Genomic DNA, 14,231 nt, shown 5'->3' with positions numbered 1-14,231 from the left:
TAGACTCACCTGCTCATTTGCCACCAGACTGAGGCAGCAAAGGCATCATATTATAATGCAGTTTGTTTTCTGACAGCCTGCTTTTCAGCACAGTCAGCTACAGCAGCTCCATCATGAGAGGCATTCAAAAAAATTTATATGTAAAAATATGCAGCCCATTGATCTTGTTTCGGGAGAAGAGGTTAGGAACTTGATGGCAGTTTTTACCAAACTGTATAAGACCCTGCATCTGGCCGCCGTGTTCACCCCAACATCTAGTTTGTTGAACCCTTATATGGTGGATAACAAGACTGAAGATGGTGGTTTGACTGTGTTTCACAAAGGCAAATATTGGACCCTGTCTGGCTGAAAAGGCCTGTGATAGTAGATATGGTAGCAATAGATACACAGTGGCATAGCCACAAGGCCAACCACCATCTTCCTCCACTGCTCAACACCAGCGCTGAACTGGGTGGGAAAAAACCTCTGTGTGAAACATCCAGGGTCCATCAAGCTTTGCCACTTGATGTCCAATGCCACTGAAGACCATTCAGGACATCTTGTAGCCACTGAATCGTGAGAGAATAAAATTAATTTCATGTTCTGTTTGTCAGTCTCTTAATGCTGTGACACCCCTACTTCCTGTGAATTCATTATGGCCATTTTCAACACTTTAACCCTTTAATGTCATGTGTATCATATCTGATACATACAGCTCTGAGACTCTGCGTCACTTTATAGTAAAATCTGTGGTCAAAACCTTGTTATACAGAATATGATACTTGTCTTCTGCCCCCTGGTGGACACCTTTTGCACTACAATAATGTTGACATATAGGGTAATAAATGGTAAACATTCAAAAATTACTTTTGTTAATTACTTTTTTACATTTTGCTAAAGGGCTAAATAAAGGCCACATTTTTCTTGGGTTAGGGTTTAAAGGGTTAAAAGAGTTTACTAACCATATTTTAATAATTGTAAAGGTAAATTATTTAGTAAGGAAAGTGTTTTACATGTTACATTCAAATGACTTAAAGTGAAAGATGACTTGTAAAAGTACTGACAGCAGAGATGACAGACATGAAAATAATCATTAATTTAAGATTTCTTTTTTCAGACTGGAAAATTACCACTAAATCTACTGTATGCAGTAATGTTTGATTCAGGGTTATATAATCCAATACAATTTTATTGACAATCTGTAAAATCTAGGTAACTTAATATATTTATATATGTATATATATAATGTAAAAGCAGTTAAAATACAAAGCTGCTTCAGTCACTGGTGTATTTACATTTAGAGATATAGTATAAATATGTTTTTTCACCTGTTGCTGGGTTATAAATATTCAAATCTAATAACATTAACATCCACATGTATAGATGGTAAATGTGTTTCATACAGTATGTGACGGTGCTGTGAGGGTGCAGATGCTGCTGGGCTGTTTAAAATGAAGCTGTGGATGCTTTGGAACCAGCTGAGGCCCCTGAAGGCAGACAGAGTATTGCTTTGTGTATTATTGACATTTTCTGAGGGAGCCGGGTGAAGTCTCATCCACTGCCTCCCACTCACTGAAACCAGACCTGGACTCGCGTTGCTCGAGGTGTCGACTTCCATAATGTTTCATTATTGTCGCCATGCGCCTTGTGGAGGCAGAAAGCCGGGAGAGGAGCAGCCACAGAGTTTAATAAGGACGAGACGGGAGGTTGAGTCTGTTGCAGAGTCTGGTCCTGGTACACCGCCAGGGTCAGAACAGATCTTGAGGGCCCAGGTGGATGATTATAGGTGTAGCTATGGTCTGTGGTTGGTAATAGGCACTGTCGATGTACAGGCCACCTAAGGACAGAAGACATGAGCAACCAGGGTTAACAGGAGCAGTAATGATCAGCCTCAGCGAACAGAAAACCTCCATTTTTAGTTTGAACCGGTGAAGATGAAAAAAATGGGAAATGTTCCTACATGTGACCTCTGAGTCAGTAAAAAAAGCTTCAGTGTTTAATGGTTTTTAAGTTCGCTTGTTCAGATTACAGCCCAACCAGTGTTTGAATTAGCAGAGAATTATTGACTGAAAATCAATAGTGTTAATGGCATCAGGTCGTTGGTGTCCCGTTTCTTTATTCCATATGTGATATCTTTATCGTAACCTCGTAGAACAGGGTGTCAAACCTCCGGCCTGAGAGCTGCTGTTCTGTCGGTTACAATGTTTCCTGCTCCAACACAACTAATTCAAATTAAATGGCTCCAACAGCTAGTTGTCAAGTTCTGCGCAATCACCCATTAATTTAAGTTAGTGTGTTGAAGTACCTAAAACCTGCAGGACAGCGGCCGTCGAGGACCGGAATCTGAGGGACATCTGGGGAGCCAGGTGGCCAAGGATTTGGGCCAGCCCCTCCAGTCCACCAGTATGGAAATGTTAGATTTAGGGATTCCAAACATGCAGAAATACAAACAAAACGTGGTTAAAAACTTTGATAACCACTGAGTTAATCTGATTAACATGCGTCATTGTCTTTTTAATAAAGTTTTAAATTGTGAAGAGACTTCATGGACACCCTGAATCTTTATAACCTGACCCTGATTTGTTCTTCGTTGTCTCTGACCTGTTTAGAGAACCAGTCCAATAAAGTTCATAATGTCTATAATTTTTCTATAGCTCATTTATTTCGTCTGTTATCAGACACGTAGTTTTATCAGCAGCCTGCCTGACGTGTTTCAATGGCCGCCTTCCATCTTCATCAGATGGTGTGTGACGTGTACAAATCAGCTGATGAAGCGGCGCCGACCTGCCCTTACGGCCCATCTGAGCGTCAGGTCGGTGCCGCCCCCTGCTGATGGCGTGCTGCTGGAGGATGTTGCTCCAGGTGTGGGAAAGCAGGAACGCCCCTCATCCCGGTTCATGGCGGTGTGGGTTGGCTTTCTGATCTCCACGGCGTCCATAGATGTGCTCGGTGCGGATGACGTTGACCTTTCTCACCCCATGATGCGATTTTCCCGTTGCAGTGGTCCCTCACTGCTATGTTCATGTTTTCCTGTAGTTCCTGTTCTTTTCTTGATCATGTTTGTCTTTTTTCTGTTTCTCTTTCGCCTTCTTTTGATGATCTTTTCCGCGTATGCTAAAAGGGAGTCCTGTTTCTGCTACACGTTTTACTGCATGAACGACTGGGAATTTCGTAAATGACGTAGCATTTATTGTTGTAGTGGATCTTTTCTTTGGGGTGCACTAGTTGTCTTATTTTGTGTGGGGTTTGACCAGGAGCCCCCCGGGATGAGGGGCGTTCCTGCTTTCCCACACCTGGAGCAACATCCTCCAGCAGCACGCCATCAGCAGGGGCATCGCCCTGACGTCAGATAGACTGATGATAAAACTGTCTGATAACATGAATAAATCAGCTGTTTGGAGAACGGCTTGGACTTCATGATGTCTTGATTCATGGCGTTTCAGACTCCATGTCTTTCAGGACGAGTGTTTTTACACTCAGATCATCAGAAACTTCTGTAGCACTTTAAATAATGACGGGACCACATGAAGGTACCTGGTAGCATCAGATCTGATTCAGGGGCTTTGTGGCAACACGTAATGCTCCAATTTCAGATTTTTCCTCCCAATCAGCATCAAATCAACTTTAAAACATCACCACCAGAACAGTACTGGCACTAGAACAGGTTTAGGGCAAGTTAAGAACAGAAGCTTTTTATGCTTTAGAAGAAGTCTGGAAATAAAGTGGGCAGGAAATCAGTCCACGAGTTTAAACCCTGAAGGAGTTTGAAAGATGACTCATCCTGTTTGAGGCTGAAAAAATAATGAACCAAAACCACATTTGACAAAAAATACTGATTTATTAAAAAGAATTTTATCTACAAACAGGTCAAAATAAAACATCTCTGATAAGAGAAGATTTTAACTCATATTTAACCGTAAACGTTTGGGATGAAACGAAGGGAGAAGGTTCCTCAGTGCAACCAGCCGCTCGTTTCCTCACCACAGAAACAAAACAAGAACGTCATAAAACGGAGAAAAGGAACAACATTCACATCCAGGAGTAATTGTTAAAGGAATAACTGACTTGCTGGGAAAGACGCTCCCTCACATTCAGTTTGTTTGCTGTTGTCTGGTTTCCATGGAGACGTTGTAGTTTTAGTTCTCTTATAGCTGATATTTACAGGAAAGTTTGTTAAACTCCATAAGTGAAGTTTTATGTCTTCAGTAGCCTCCAGATAAAAGTTTAGTTGTTTTTATTCGGTTCTTTATCCTCAGTTGAGTCGTTAGTTCTGCTGCTCCTCAGATTAAAAAACATCTTCAGTAAATATTTTTAGTTCTTGGTGTCCAAACATTGCATTTATTGTAGCTGTTGCCTCTCTGGTTTAATACAATAGAAATATAGTTATTTCCTCTCGGAAGGTGTTTTTGTTTTCTTTACTTTTGTTTTTAGGCTGTATAGGTGACAGAAACATCACGGCCCGACCCTCCAACTGACCGACCGACGGGAAGAGAAACATCTACTAATGCTTCTACCGCAGGAACCTAAACTTAAGTTATCGTTAGCTGAGCTGTTTCCAGCCACGTGGGAGAACGTCATCGTGACTCGCTCAGTTATTTACTTCACTGCTCTAAAACAAGCATGTCCAGTCCTGGTCCTGGAGGGTCGCAGTCCTGCAGGTTTTAGACGTTTTCCTGCTCTAATTATTAAAATGATCTCCTCAACAAACTAATTTCTACCCAAATATGTTAATGACCCAGGAAACATCTAAAATAAGGCTTTTCAACTTAGTCCCGCTGTCCTACAGGTTTTAGACGTTTCCCTGCTCCAACACACCTGACTCTAACTAATGGGCCATTGTGCCGAATGTGATAGGCTGTTGGATCCATTTGATATGAATCAGGTTTGTTGGAGCAGGAAACATCTAAAACTTGCAGGACTGCGACCCTTGAGGACCAGAACTGGACATCTCTGCTCTGCAGTGATGGTGAGTTTTAGTCCTTCATGCTGTCTGAGTTGTTTTAAAGACTAAAACTGACACAGATGGTATAATTTGTCTTTATTTCCAGGCTTTGTGTATATTTCATTTTTCCCTAAAAAGGGCTGCATATTTGTTCTGTTTCTTTCTTAATGTTGTTAGTTGTTTTTAAAGAAATATTTTTATTTATAGTTCAGTTATTTTCTTAAATCTTGTTGGTAATTATGGGATTTTTTTCTTTTAAGTTTGGGACATTTTTTTTTTCTTGTAAAAAATAAAAAAAGTTTCTCTTGAAGAATTTTGAAATTCTAATTTAAATTGTTCTAAAAGGTGACCAGGACAAATTTACACCTTTTTAGGTTCTTTTTTAGGTTTTTAGGTGTAAAAATGTTGATTTTTTTTCTACTTATTTTGCTCAAATGACTAAATCAAATATGCAATTATTTAAATGATAATCTATTTTATGAAAAACAACTTTTTCTGTCTTTTCAGAAAACAGTAAGAACATGTGATCAAATAGGCATTGACAGGGTTAAAATAATAAAAAAAAAAAAATAATGCATCAAAAAAGGTTTTGTATTAAATTCTAGTACAATTTAAATCTTTAAATAATAAAAAATATTATTATTGTGTGATAAACATATTAATCAGAAATATTGTTTGCTGTTTTTTGGGGGGACTTTTTGCTTCTAATGAGCCGAAAAGCCAGTAAAAGCCACTCCTGGAGGTTAATTTCTAGCTAAATATTTTAAATGCACTAACCAGTGATTACATCGTTGGAAAATTGCTTTGCTGATGAACTTTTCCAAACCACATCGTGCGTATTTTACTTGTTCTGCCGTTACTGCTGTCCAGTGCTTTAAGGTTTGATCTGAGCTCCTCTGTAACTCATCTCCATCAACCAGTCTGAACTAGTCTCTCACTAAACTCTCCCATGATGATTAATCAAACTGTATTCACACAACCACAACTTTAACATAAGCTGCTGCTTGCAGCTGACTGAAGATTATCGGTGGTTTGATGCCTGAAGGTGCATTCCTTTAACAAGTGGTCTCCTGTGAGGAGGGTGGGGTCCTAATAGGGGTAGAGATGGGTGGTGGGGTAAGCTGTGGGAACTCTGATGACGGGTAAAACTACTGAGGGCAATCTGGAGGGAAAACCTGTGGAAGAACCAAGAAAAACTCAAATGTTGGGATGAGGTGACGACCAGACTGAAGGGATGAACTGATTATTGATCAGAGAAACAGGATGTTTACCGTAAGCGGGAAGGGCGCCGGCAGGGCTGTAGCCGTAAGGAGCACCGAAACCTACGGAGGCAAACAGAAGGTTGTTGTGAATGTAAATACATCTACATCATCCACAGTTTCCGTCCACAGCTCCACAGTCGGGGGTCCTGGGTTCTGGGTTCTGTCCCCGGCTCATGCACGGGGTCGGTGCCTGGCCGGGGCGCTGGGACAGGTGCTGACCCGTGGTGGGCGGATGTCTGGACTGGGTGTTGGCCTGTGGAGTGGTGGGTGGCCCTCGGGCTCATGGGGCCTTGGGTTTTGTCCCTGGCTCATGCAGTTTTGGTCTCTGTGGTGGCTTCTGAGAGGCGTGCAAACCTCCATCAGAACCAGAACCAGGAAGTAAAACCTCCAATAGAACCAGAACCAGGAAGGAAAACCTCCAATAGAACCAGAACCAGGAAGAAAACCCTCCATCAGAACCAGAACCAGGAAGGAAACCCTCCAATAGAACTAGAACCAGGAAGGAAACCCTCCATCAGAACCAGAACCAGGAAGGAAACCCTCCAATAGAACCAGAACTAGAAAGGAAACCCTCCATCAGAACCAGAACCAGGAAGGAAAACCTCCAATAGAACCAGAACCAGGAAGGAAAACCTCCATCAGAACCAGAACCAGGAAGAAAAACCTCCATCAGGACCAGAACCAGGAAGGAAACCCTCCAATAGAACCAGAACTAGAAAGGAAACCCTCCATCAGAACCAGAACCAGGAAGGAAAACCTCCAATAGAACCAGAACCAGGAAGGAAAACCTCCATCAGAACCAGAACCAGGAAGGAAAACCTCCAATAGAACCAGAACCAGGAAGGAAACCCTCCATCAGAACCAAAACCAGAAAGGAAACCCTCCATCAGAACCAAAACCAGGAAGTAAACTCTCCATCAGAACCAGAACCAGGAAGAAAAACCTTCATCAGGACCAGAACCAGGAAGGAAACCCTCCAATAGAACCAGAACTAGAAAGGAAACCCTCCATCAGAACCAGAACCAGGAAGGAAAACCTCCAATAGAACCAGAACCAGGAAGGAAACCCTCCATCAGAACCAGAACCAGGAAGGAAAACCTCCAATAGAACCAGAACCAGGAAGGAAACCCTCCATCAGAACCAAAACCAGAAAGGAAACCCTCCATCAGAACCAGAACCAGGAAGGAAAACCTCCAATAGAACCAGAACCAGGAAGGAAACCCTCCATCAGAACCAGAACCAGGAAGGAAAACCTCCAATAGAACCAGAACCAGGAAGGAAACCCTCCATCAGAACCAAAACCAGAAAGGAAACCCTCCATCAGAACCAAAACCAGGAAGTAAACTCTCCATCAGAACCAGAACCAGGAAGGAAACCCTCCATCAGAACCAGAACCAGAAGGAAACCCTCCATCAGAACCAAAACCAGAAAAGAAAACCTCCAATAGAACCAGAACCAGGAAGGAAACCCTCCATCAGAACCAAAACCAGAAAGGAAAACCTCCATCAGAACCAGAACCAGGAAGGAAAACCAACATCAGAACCAGAACCAGGAAGGACCTGTTGGAACTAAACTTTAAAGTAATTCTTTCCTTTGAAATTACAGCTGTTCAGGTCTTTGTCAGACGTCCTCCGGAAGCTGCTCCGGGTCACATGTTCAGGTGGTTCTCAGTGAGGCTCACCTGGAGGGATGTAGCCATGTGTGGGGGGGGTGCTGATGTATGGAGCTCTGGGTATTACAGGGACACGTGGAGGTCTGGCAGCGAGCGTGGGGATGGTCAGCACCGAGGTCAGAGGTCGTTTTGGCTGCATGAACACAGACAAGTGTTGACATGAGGTTAAAGTTCCACATTTATCAAGCTGCAGACAAGTCTGATGTTTAAAATAGATGCTTCATAAATAATTTGTAGAATGTTCCTCATCTAACAGGAAGTCCTGCAGCAATGTCTTGCTGTGGTTTTCCTATTACGCTCATATTATTTAAACAAAAACTAAAGCACATGCAGTTTCCCTGCAGCTCCGTCCTGCTGCAAGCTGGTGAGCATGTGTCCAGATGTTGACTCACTGGAGGGTTGGGCCGTTTCTTCTTGCTGGTCATTGACTTGGAGCCGGAGAACAGGCTGTTCAGGGCGGCGAGGGCAGCGCTGGCTTTAGCTACTTTCTTATTGGGACCCGATCCCCGAAAAACCTGTTTGTCCACCTCCACCTGTCAAACAGATCAAATTCATTAAATCAGATCTCTTTACATAATCCTAACATGTCTAACTTCACACGTGTTCCCGGAGTCTTTAAAGCGGAAATTCAAATACAAAAACAGCTTTAATTTCTTTGTGTTTAAAGGTGGACATGCTTGGTGCCTCGTCACAGCTTTGAATGGCGTCCATGTGAACACAGAAAGCAGCAGAAGTTCGGATCTGGTTCTGATAGATGTCAGCGTCCTTTAGACACAGGAAACCATGACATCCTTTTTTTTTATTTATTTATTTTATTTAATGCAAAAAATACACAAAAAAGTGAGAGAAAAAACTCCCAGAAGCAACAAACAAATAGCACAGTGAGAACGTGGTGGTGAAATGAACACAGTGATGTGTAGGTATGTTGAAACGATGTGAAGGCAAAGCTACTTAGAACCCACATCTAAGTAAACCAGTATGAGATAAAAAAAACAACAACAACAATAATAACAACAATAAAAACATAATCCAGATCTGAATGAGATAGAATCTGATTTTAAAGACAGGGACTACTTTATGATAACTGGGAACTATAAATCTACTCAGATGTAGGTGCCTCGGTGGTCCCCAAGGCTCCGTGTTGGGCCTCTTATTGATCAGCATGTACATCGGGGGTGTCCACAGTCGGTCCTCAAGGGCCGCTGTCCTGCACGTTTTGGATGTTTCCTGCTGCAGCGCCTAAATCAGTTTCATGCGTCATGATGTTGGGACAGAACATAAGCTGTTGAGGAGAGACTTTAATTTGAATCAGGTGTGCTGGAGCAGGGAAACATCTAAAACCTGCAGGATTGTGGCCCTCGAGGACCGAAGCTGGAAACCCCTGGAAACAAACTGAATATCTGACATAATTCTACTCACTGTTACTGACTGTTGAATTAATCTCATTAGAAGGAGAGACTACTTTAAATTAAAAAAGGCAGCCATGTTTCTGTCCTGATGTATTTACAGCAGCAGAGCAGATTTTTAGCCTTTAGCAGGCAGAAAAACTCCTGCAGTGAAACCAGCGATCGTTATGAGGATAAACTGGTTTCATGTTCTGCTGCTGTTGCTGCCATCTGATCTAAAATGCAGGAAACATCGACCACAATTCTCCCTTCATCACTCAGCACGGCAGGAAATCCATGAGACGGTGTGCTGGATTCATACCTCTATGATGAAGCGTTTGTCGTAGCTGCTCCCGCTCTCCGAGATGAGCTGGTATTTAAGGCCACGGCGCTTCTCATTCAGCTCCATCACTGGGTTTTTCCCTCCTGCAGTCAGAATGGGACCTGGAGCTCTGGACTGCAGACAGATGGGAGGGAAACCTTTAACTTTACTGCAGCCACGCTGGATATGTATGTAAGCGGCTGCTGTGAGTTAATGTCAGGAGGAGAAGGTAATAACCATGTAGAGAAGACAGGAAGCTCATGTTAAATCATCAACATGAAGTCATGTTACATCACTGTTTTCTAAGTTTTTGAGAAATCTGCTGTCAGATAACTTTCCTGGTTATTGATTGTGTTCAGTCATGTGACTTACAAACGAACATTGATGCAGACGTTGTGGAAGATGAAGGACGTCAGAGTATTTTCTCTGTTTAGATGAGAGTTCAGCACCAGATACCTTAAAAGAGTTATCTAGGAAAGATTTAATCTTTGAATCAGAGAAATAGCTGTCAGTTCAGCCCAGCGCTTCCTGGTGAAAGCAGATGGGTTCTCGTTCTACTTTAACTCGGCAGCTTAAATTCGGCAAATTCTGACATCCAGGGAAAACTGTTACTGTAGCTAGTTGCTAGCATGAGGCTAATGCAGCGTAGCAGGCTTACTGCACTGGCAGATGAAAACACAGAAAGTCCCAGAAGTCTAGAACTTCCTGGTGTGGGGATGGTGGAAGCAGGTGGGATTTAGCCAAAAGGAGCCTCAGTATCATGTGGAGGAACCAGACACAGCCACAACATCCTGGTACCTCCTTCTCATACTGGTTATCGGCCTGCTACCTCCTCCTCAATGGGGTTGAGGTCAGGACTTCAGGCAGGTCCTCCATCCTCTGGAGGAGGTCTCTGATGCCGCCCCATACCATCACACTGCCTCCACCAGAAGCTGTTGCCCTACTGGTGCAGCTACCAGTAGTTTCTCCACACTTTGGCCCTACGATCCAACTGCTGTAAGCAGAACTTGGCAGCCTGATGGTGAAGGACAGCCATGGCAGCCATCAGCAGAATCAGCTGTTTGGCCCACAGACACAACTCTGCTGCTCATCCCACACATGCATCTTCCATACAAACATGGCTCCGTTTAAAAGGAAAATAATCCGTTTTTCCAACAGATAATCCAGTCGCTTCCTGACTCCTGAGTTTAGTAATTATTGAGGAAAATGGAAGTGAAGAGGAACGGCTCCTCCATGATGGAAAACAGTCGACTAAAATTCATCTATAATGACCTGCTTCCACCGGCTGGATGAAACTCCAGAAACGTTTATAATTTACAGTCGTGGAGGAGGTTTTTCCGGTGAAGGATCCGATGATGGAGGTGAAGTTTCACAACATGCAACAGTCCTGCTGAGTGTGTCTGAGTGTGTTCTCCACCTCCTGTGTGTCTGTAGAGGAAGTGATGGACATGGAGCTGGAGCCGGAGGACATCCTGTCGTTTCTGCCTTCGCCGTCGGACTTCTCATCGGCGCTCAGCGAGTCCACGTCCCCGTCGGGTCCGAGCACGAAGCCTAGAGCCTGCAGAGCCTGGAGACGACGATGCACAAACATCAGCTCAGAGTTCACTGACCCAGAACAGAAAATAACACGTTTAAGATGAGATCAGGCTTTAAATCAGGGGTGTCAAACATATGGTCCAGAGGCCAAATCCGGCCCTCCAGAGGGTCCAATCCCATCCGTGGGATGAATTTAGTAAATGTGGAAATAACAGAAGATATTAACTGTTTATTTTTCTCCAGAAATTTCTGCTTGTTTACACATTTTTTCTTTAAATCATTAAAAGTGAACATCTTGATGATTTGTACTGAAACAGGGAAAAGTGTGGAGTTAAGAATTAAGTTTGACCCCGTTATAAATGATCTAGAAACATTTTATTTCAGCCATCAGGTGTTTTAATTTGGACTGAAGTTTTAAACTTGAGGTCTGAAGAGCTGAATTGTCAACGTTTAGCTGCTGAATGGAAACAAACATCTTTAAATCTGCTCATTAAACTACAACCTCCTGACTTCAGGGACTTCAAATGATTAAAACTGTTGGTGCCTTGAGAGCGACTTGGAGCTTCGCGGTTCTCTTGGAGTTCCCCGTGGCCTGGTAGGTGGCTCCCTGGATCTCCACGGACATGGTGAAGACCGGAGCATGGACAGGGCCGGACTGGGATAGCAGGCGGTACTGAAGACCTGGATGGATCTGGTTCAGACGCATCAGAGCATTCATGGGGTGGTTTGGATCCGTCATCCTCCAGTCCAGAACTAAAGGAGACAATATAAGACAACTCAGCAAAGAACCTGTTTTAATCCTTGCAGCCTGCTGCATGTCAGATCATCTCCACCTGCTTTCTAGAACATAACAAAAACGTTCTCCACAGCCACCAGATCTCAGTCCAGTAGAGCAGCTTTGGGATGTGGTGGAACGGGAGATTCTCATCATGGATGCAGCCGACAAACCTGCAGCAACTGTGTGATGCTGTCATGTCAATATGGAGAAAACCTCTGAGGAAGGTTTCCACCACCTGCTTCATCTATCACACCAGGATTAAAAAGGTCCGACCCGGTACTAGAAGGTGGTCCTGATGAAGAGGACGACCCGGTACTAGAAGGTGGTCCTGATGAAGAGGACGACCCGGTACTAGAAGGTGGTCCTGATGAAGAGGACGACCCGGTACTAGAAGGTGGTCCTGATGAAGAGGACCACCCGGTACATAAATACTGATAAGACTTTGAGTGAGATCAGCTGATCTGATGGCTGTGAGGTTGTGACTCAGGACAGAAGGATGCTTCACGGAGAAGATGATGACGGAGAAGATGAAGGTGTTGATGGCCAGGTGCTGAGAGGAATAGAGGGGGAGGTGTTAATGTGTGTGTGTGTGTGTAGTGGTGAGATAACTGTGTGGTTGCAGCTTTAATCCTCCATCTCTGCCTCCCATCACTTCCTCAGAACTGGAGTTGCCGGGGACGACCATCCCAGCGAGAAGCGATTTAATTACTGCAAACAGATCAGGCTGAAGCGATGGGAGGGATGAGGAAGAGGAGGAAGTCGGAAGAGGGAGGACCGTTTACAGCTGAAACGTTTTAGTTGAGAAAAATCTACGAATTGTTTAACATAAAAAAGAAAGATATCGGTCTGAAGTTGCATTTAATTATTAAATGTTTAGGAGAGAGAAAAAGGCCAATAATTTAACATTTAAAATATATATTAAAGTAAAAGAAAATGTCATTTTTAAAAAAAAACAACACACTGATCTGCAGAAAAGTAGTCTGTGTCTAAAACCCAGAAATAATTCTGCTGTCATGTCGCAATTTAAAACGATTGATTTAAAAATCCTACAAGAAACAGTTTGGCATTTGAAATCAACAACATGCACTCTGGACATGATACCATCCGACTTTTTAAAACCAGTTTTTACCTCAGTAGAAAGTGGTCTCCTACTGATAGTTAACAGCTCGCTGGCATCAGGCATTTTATCCAAGTCACTAAAGATAGCTGCTATTAAGCCACTCCTAAAGAAAAGGACTCTAGACGCCTCTATAATGAACAACTATAGACCTGTCTCTAACCTCTTTTATTTCCAAGATTATTGAGAAAGTTGTATTTCACCAGCTTAATGACTTTTTAAATGAAAGTGGAAATCTTGATAAATTTCAGTCCGGCTTCCGACCTCATCACAGCCCTGAAACAGTTCTGGTCACAGTGTTAAATGACATTAGGTTGAATACTGATTCTGGTCAAGTATCAGTCCTGGTTCTGTTGGATCTCAGTGCTGCGTTTGATATTGTAGATCACAGAATCCTGTTGCACAGGCTGGAAAACTGGGTTGGACTTTCTGGAGCGGTCCTTAACTGGTTCAGGTCCGATTTAGAAGGCCGGAGTTATTTAGTTACGATCGGCAGCTATGAATCCGAGCGAGTGGCCATGACTTGTGGAGTCCCCCAGGGGTCAGTCCTTGGACCTCTTCTGTTCAACTTGTATATGCTCCCTTTGGGTCAAATATTACAGAACTATAGCATTAGTTATCAAAGTTATGCAGATGATACACAACTTTATGTGTCTCTGTCACCAGATGACTGCAGTCCAATAGACTTAATGTGTCAGTGTCTGGAGCAAATAAACACCTGGATGAGGGAGAATTTTCTACAATTAAATGAAGACAAAACTGAGATTATTCTGTTTGGTAGCAAAGAGAAGAGGGTCAGCATTGGCAAACATCTGGAGACTCGGGCTCTTAAAACCACCGACCAAATTCGTAACCTTGGAGTGGTGATAGACTCAGATCTGACTTTCAGCAGCCACATCAAAGCTTCACTAAGAAGCTTTTTACCAGCTCAGAAACATCAACAGAATTAAAAGTTTAGTCTCCCAGAAAGACCAAGAGAAACTCATCCATGCATTCATCTCCAGTAGACTGGATTACTGTAATGGTCTTTTAACAGGACTTCCTAAAAAGAGCATTAAACATCTGCAGCTCATCCAAAACGCTGCTGCTAGAGTTTTAACTGATGGAGGTTTTCCTTCCTGGTTCTGGTTCTGATGGAGGTTGAAGGTTTTTCTTCCTGGTTCTGATGGAGGTTGAAGATTTATCTTCCTGGTTCTGGTTCTGATGGAGGTTGAAGGTTTTTCTTCCTGGTTCTGATG

At 43.1% G+C, this 14,231-nt stretch overlaps 1 protein-coding gene across 2 annotated transcripts in view; it reads right to left on the bottom strand.

The window, feature by feature from the left end:
* Positions 1 to 1,038: 1,038 nt before the first annotated feature.
* Positions 1,039 to 14,231, bottom strand: part of LOC121648652 (spermatid perinuclear RNA-binding protein-like) — a 52,259-nt gene continuing 39,066 nt past the window's right edge. The window contains exons 12-18 of one of the 2 annotated variants that reach the window (XM_041998901.1): positions 11,643 to 11,851; positions 10,980 to 11,129; positions 9,563 to 9,697; positions 8,248 to 8,388; positions 7,865 to 7,988; positions 6,193 to 6,243; positions 1,039 to 1,816 (exon numbers count right to left, since the gene is read on the bottom strand). In XM_041998901.1, coding sequence (XP_041854835.1) covers positions 1,728 to 1,816; positions 6,193 to 6,243; positions 7,865 to 7,988; positions 8,248 to 8,388; positions 9,563 to 9,697; positions 10,980 to 11,129; positions 11,643 to 11,851 — 899 coding nt within the window. In that variant the 3' untranslated portion in view covers positions 1,039 to 1,727. Of the gene's footprint in view, positions 1,817 to 3,793; positions 6,097 to 6,192; positions 6,244 to 7,864; positions 7,989 to 8,247; positions 8,389 to 9,562; positions 9,698 to 10,979; positions 11,130 to 11,642; positions 11,852 to 14,231 lie in introns of those variants that run through there. The other variant, XM_041998902.1, reaches the window with a different exon arrangement.

The sequence above is a fragment of the Melanotaenia boesemani genome, chromosome 11 (assembly GCF_017639745.1).
Source record: "Melanotaenia boesemani isolate fMelBoe1 chromosome 11, fMelBoe1.pri, whole genome shotgun sequence".
NCBI lineage: Eukaryota > Metazoa > Chordata > Actinopteri > Atheriniformes > Melanotaeniidae > Melanotaenia > Melanotaenia boesemani.
This window is presented reverse-complemented; position numbering and strand designations above follow the sequence as displayed.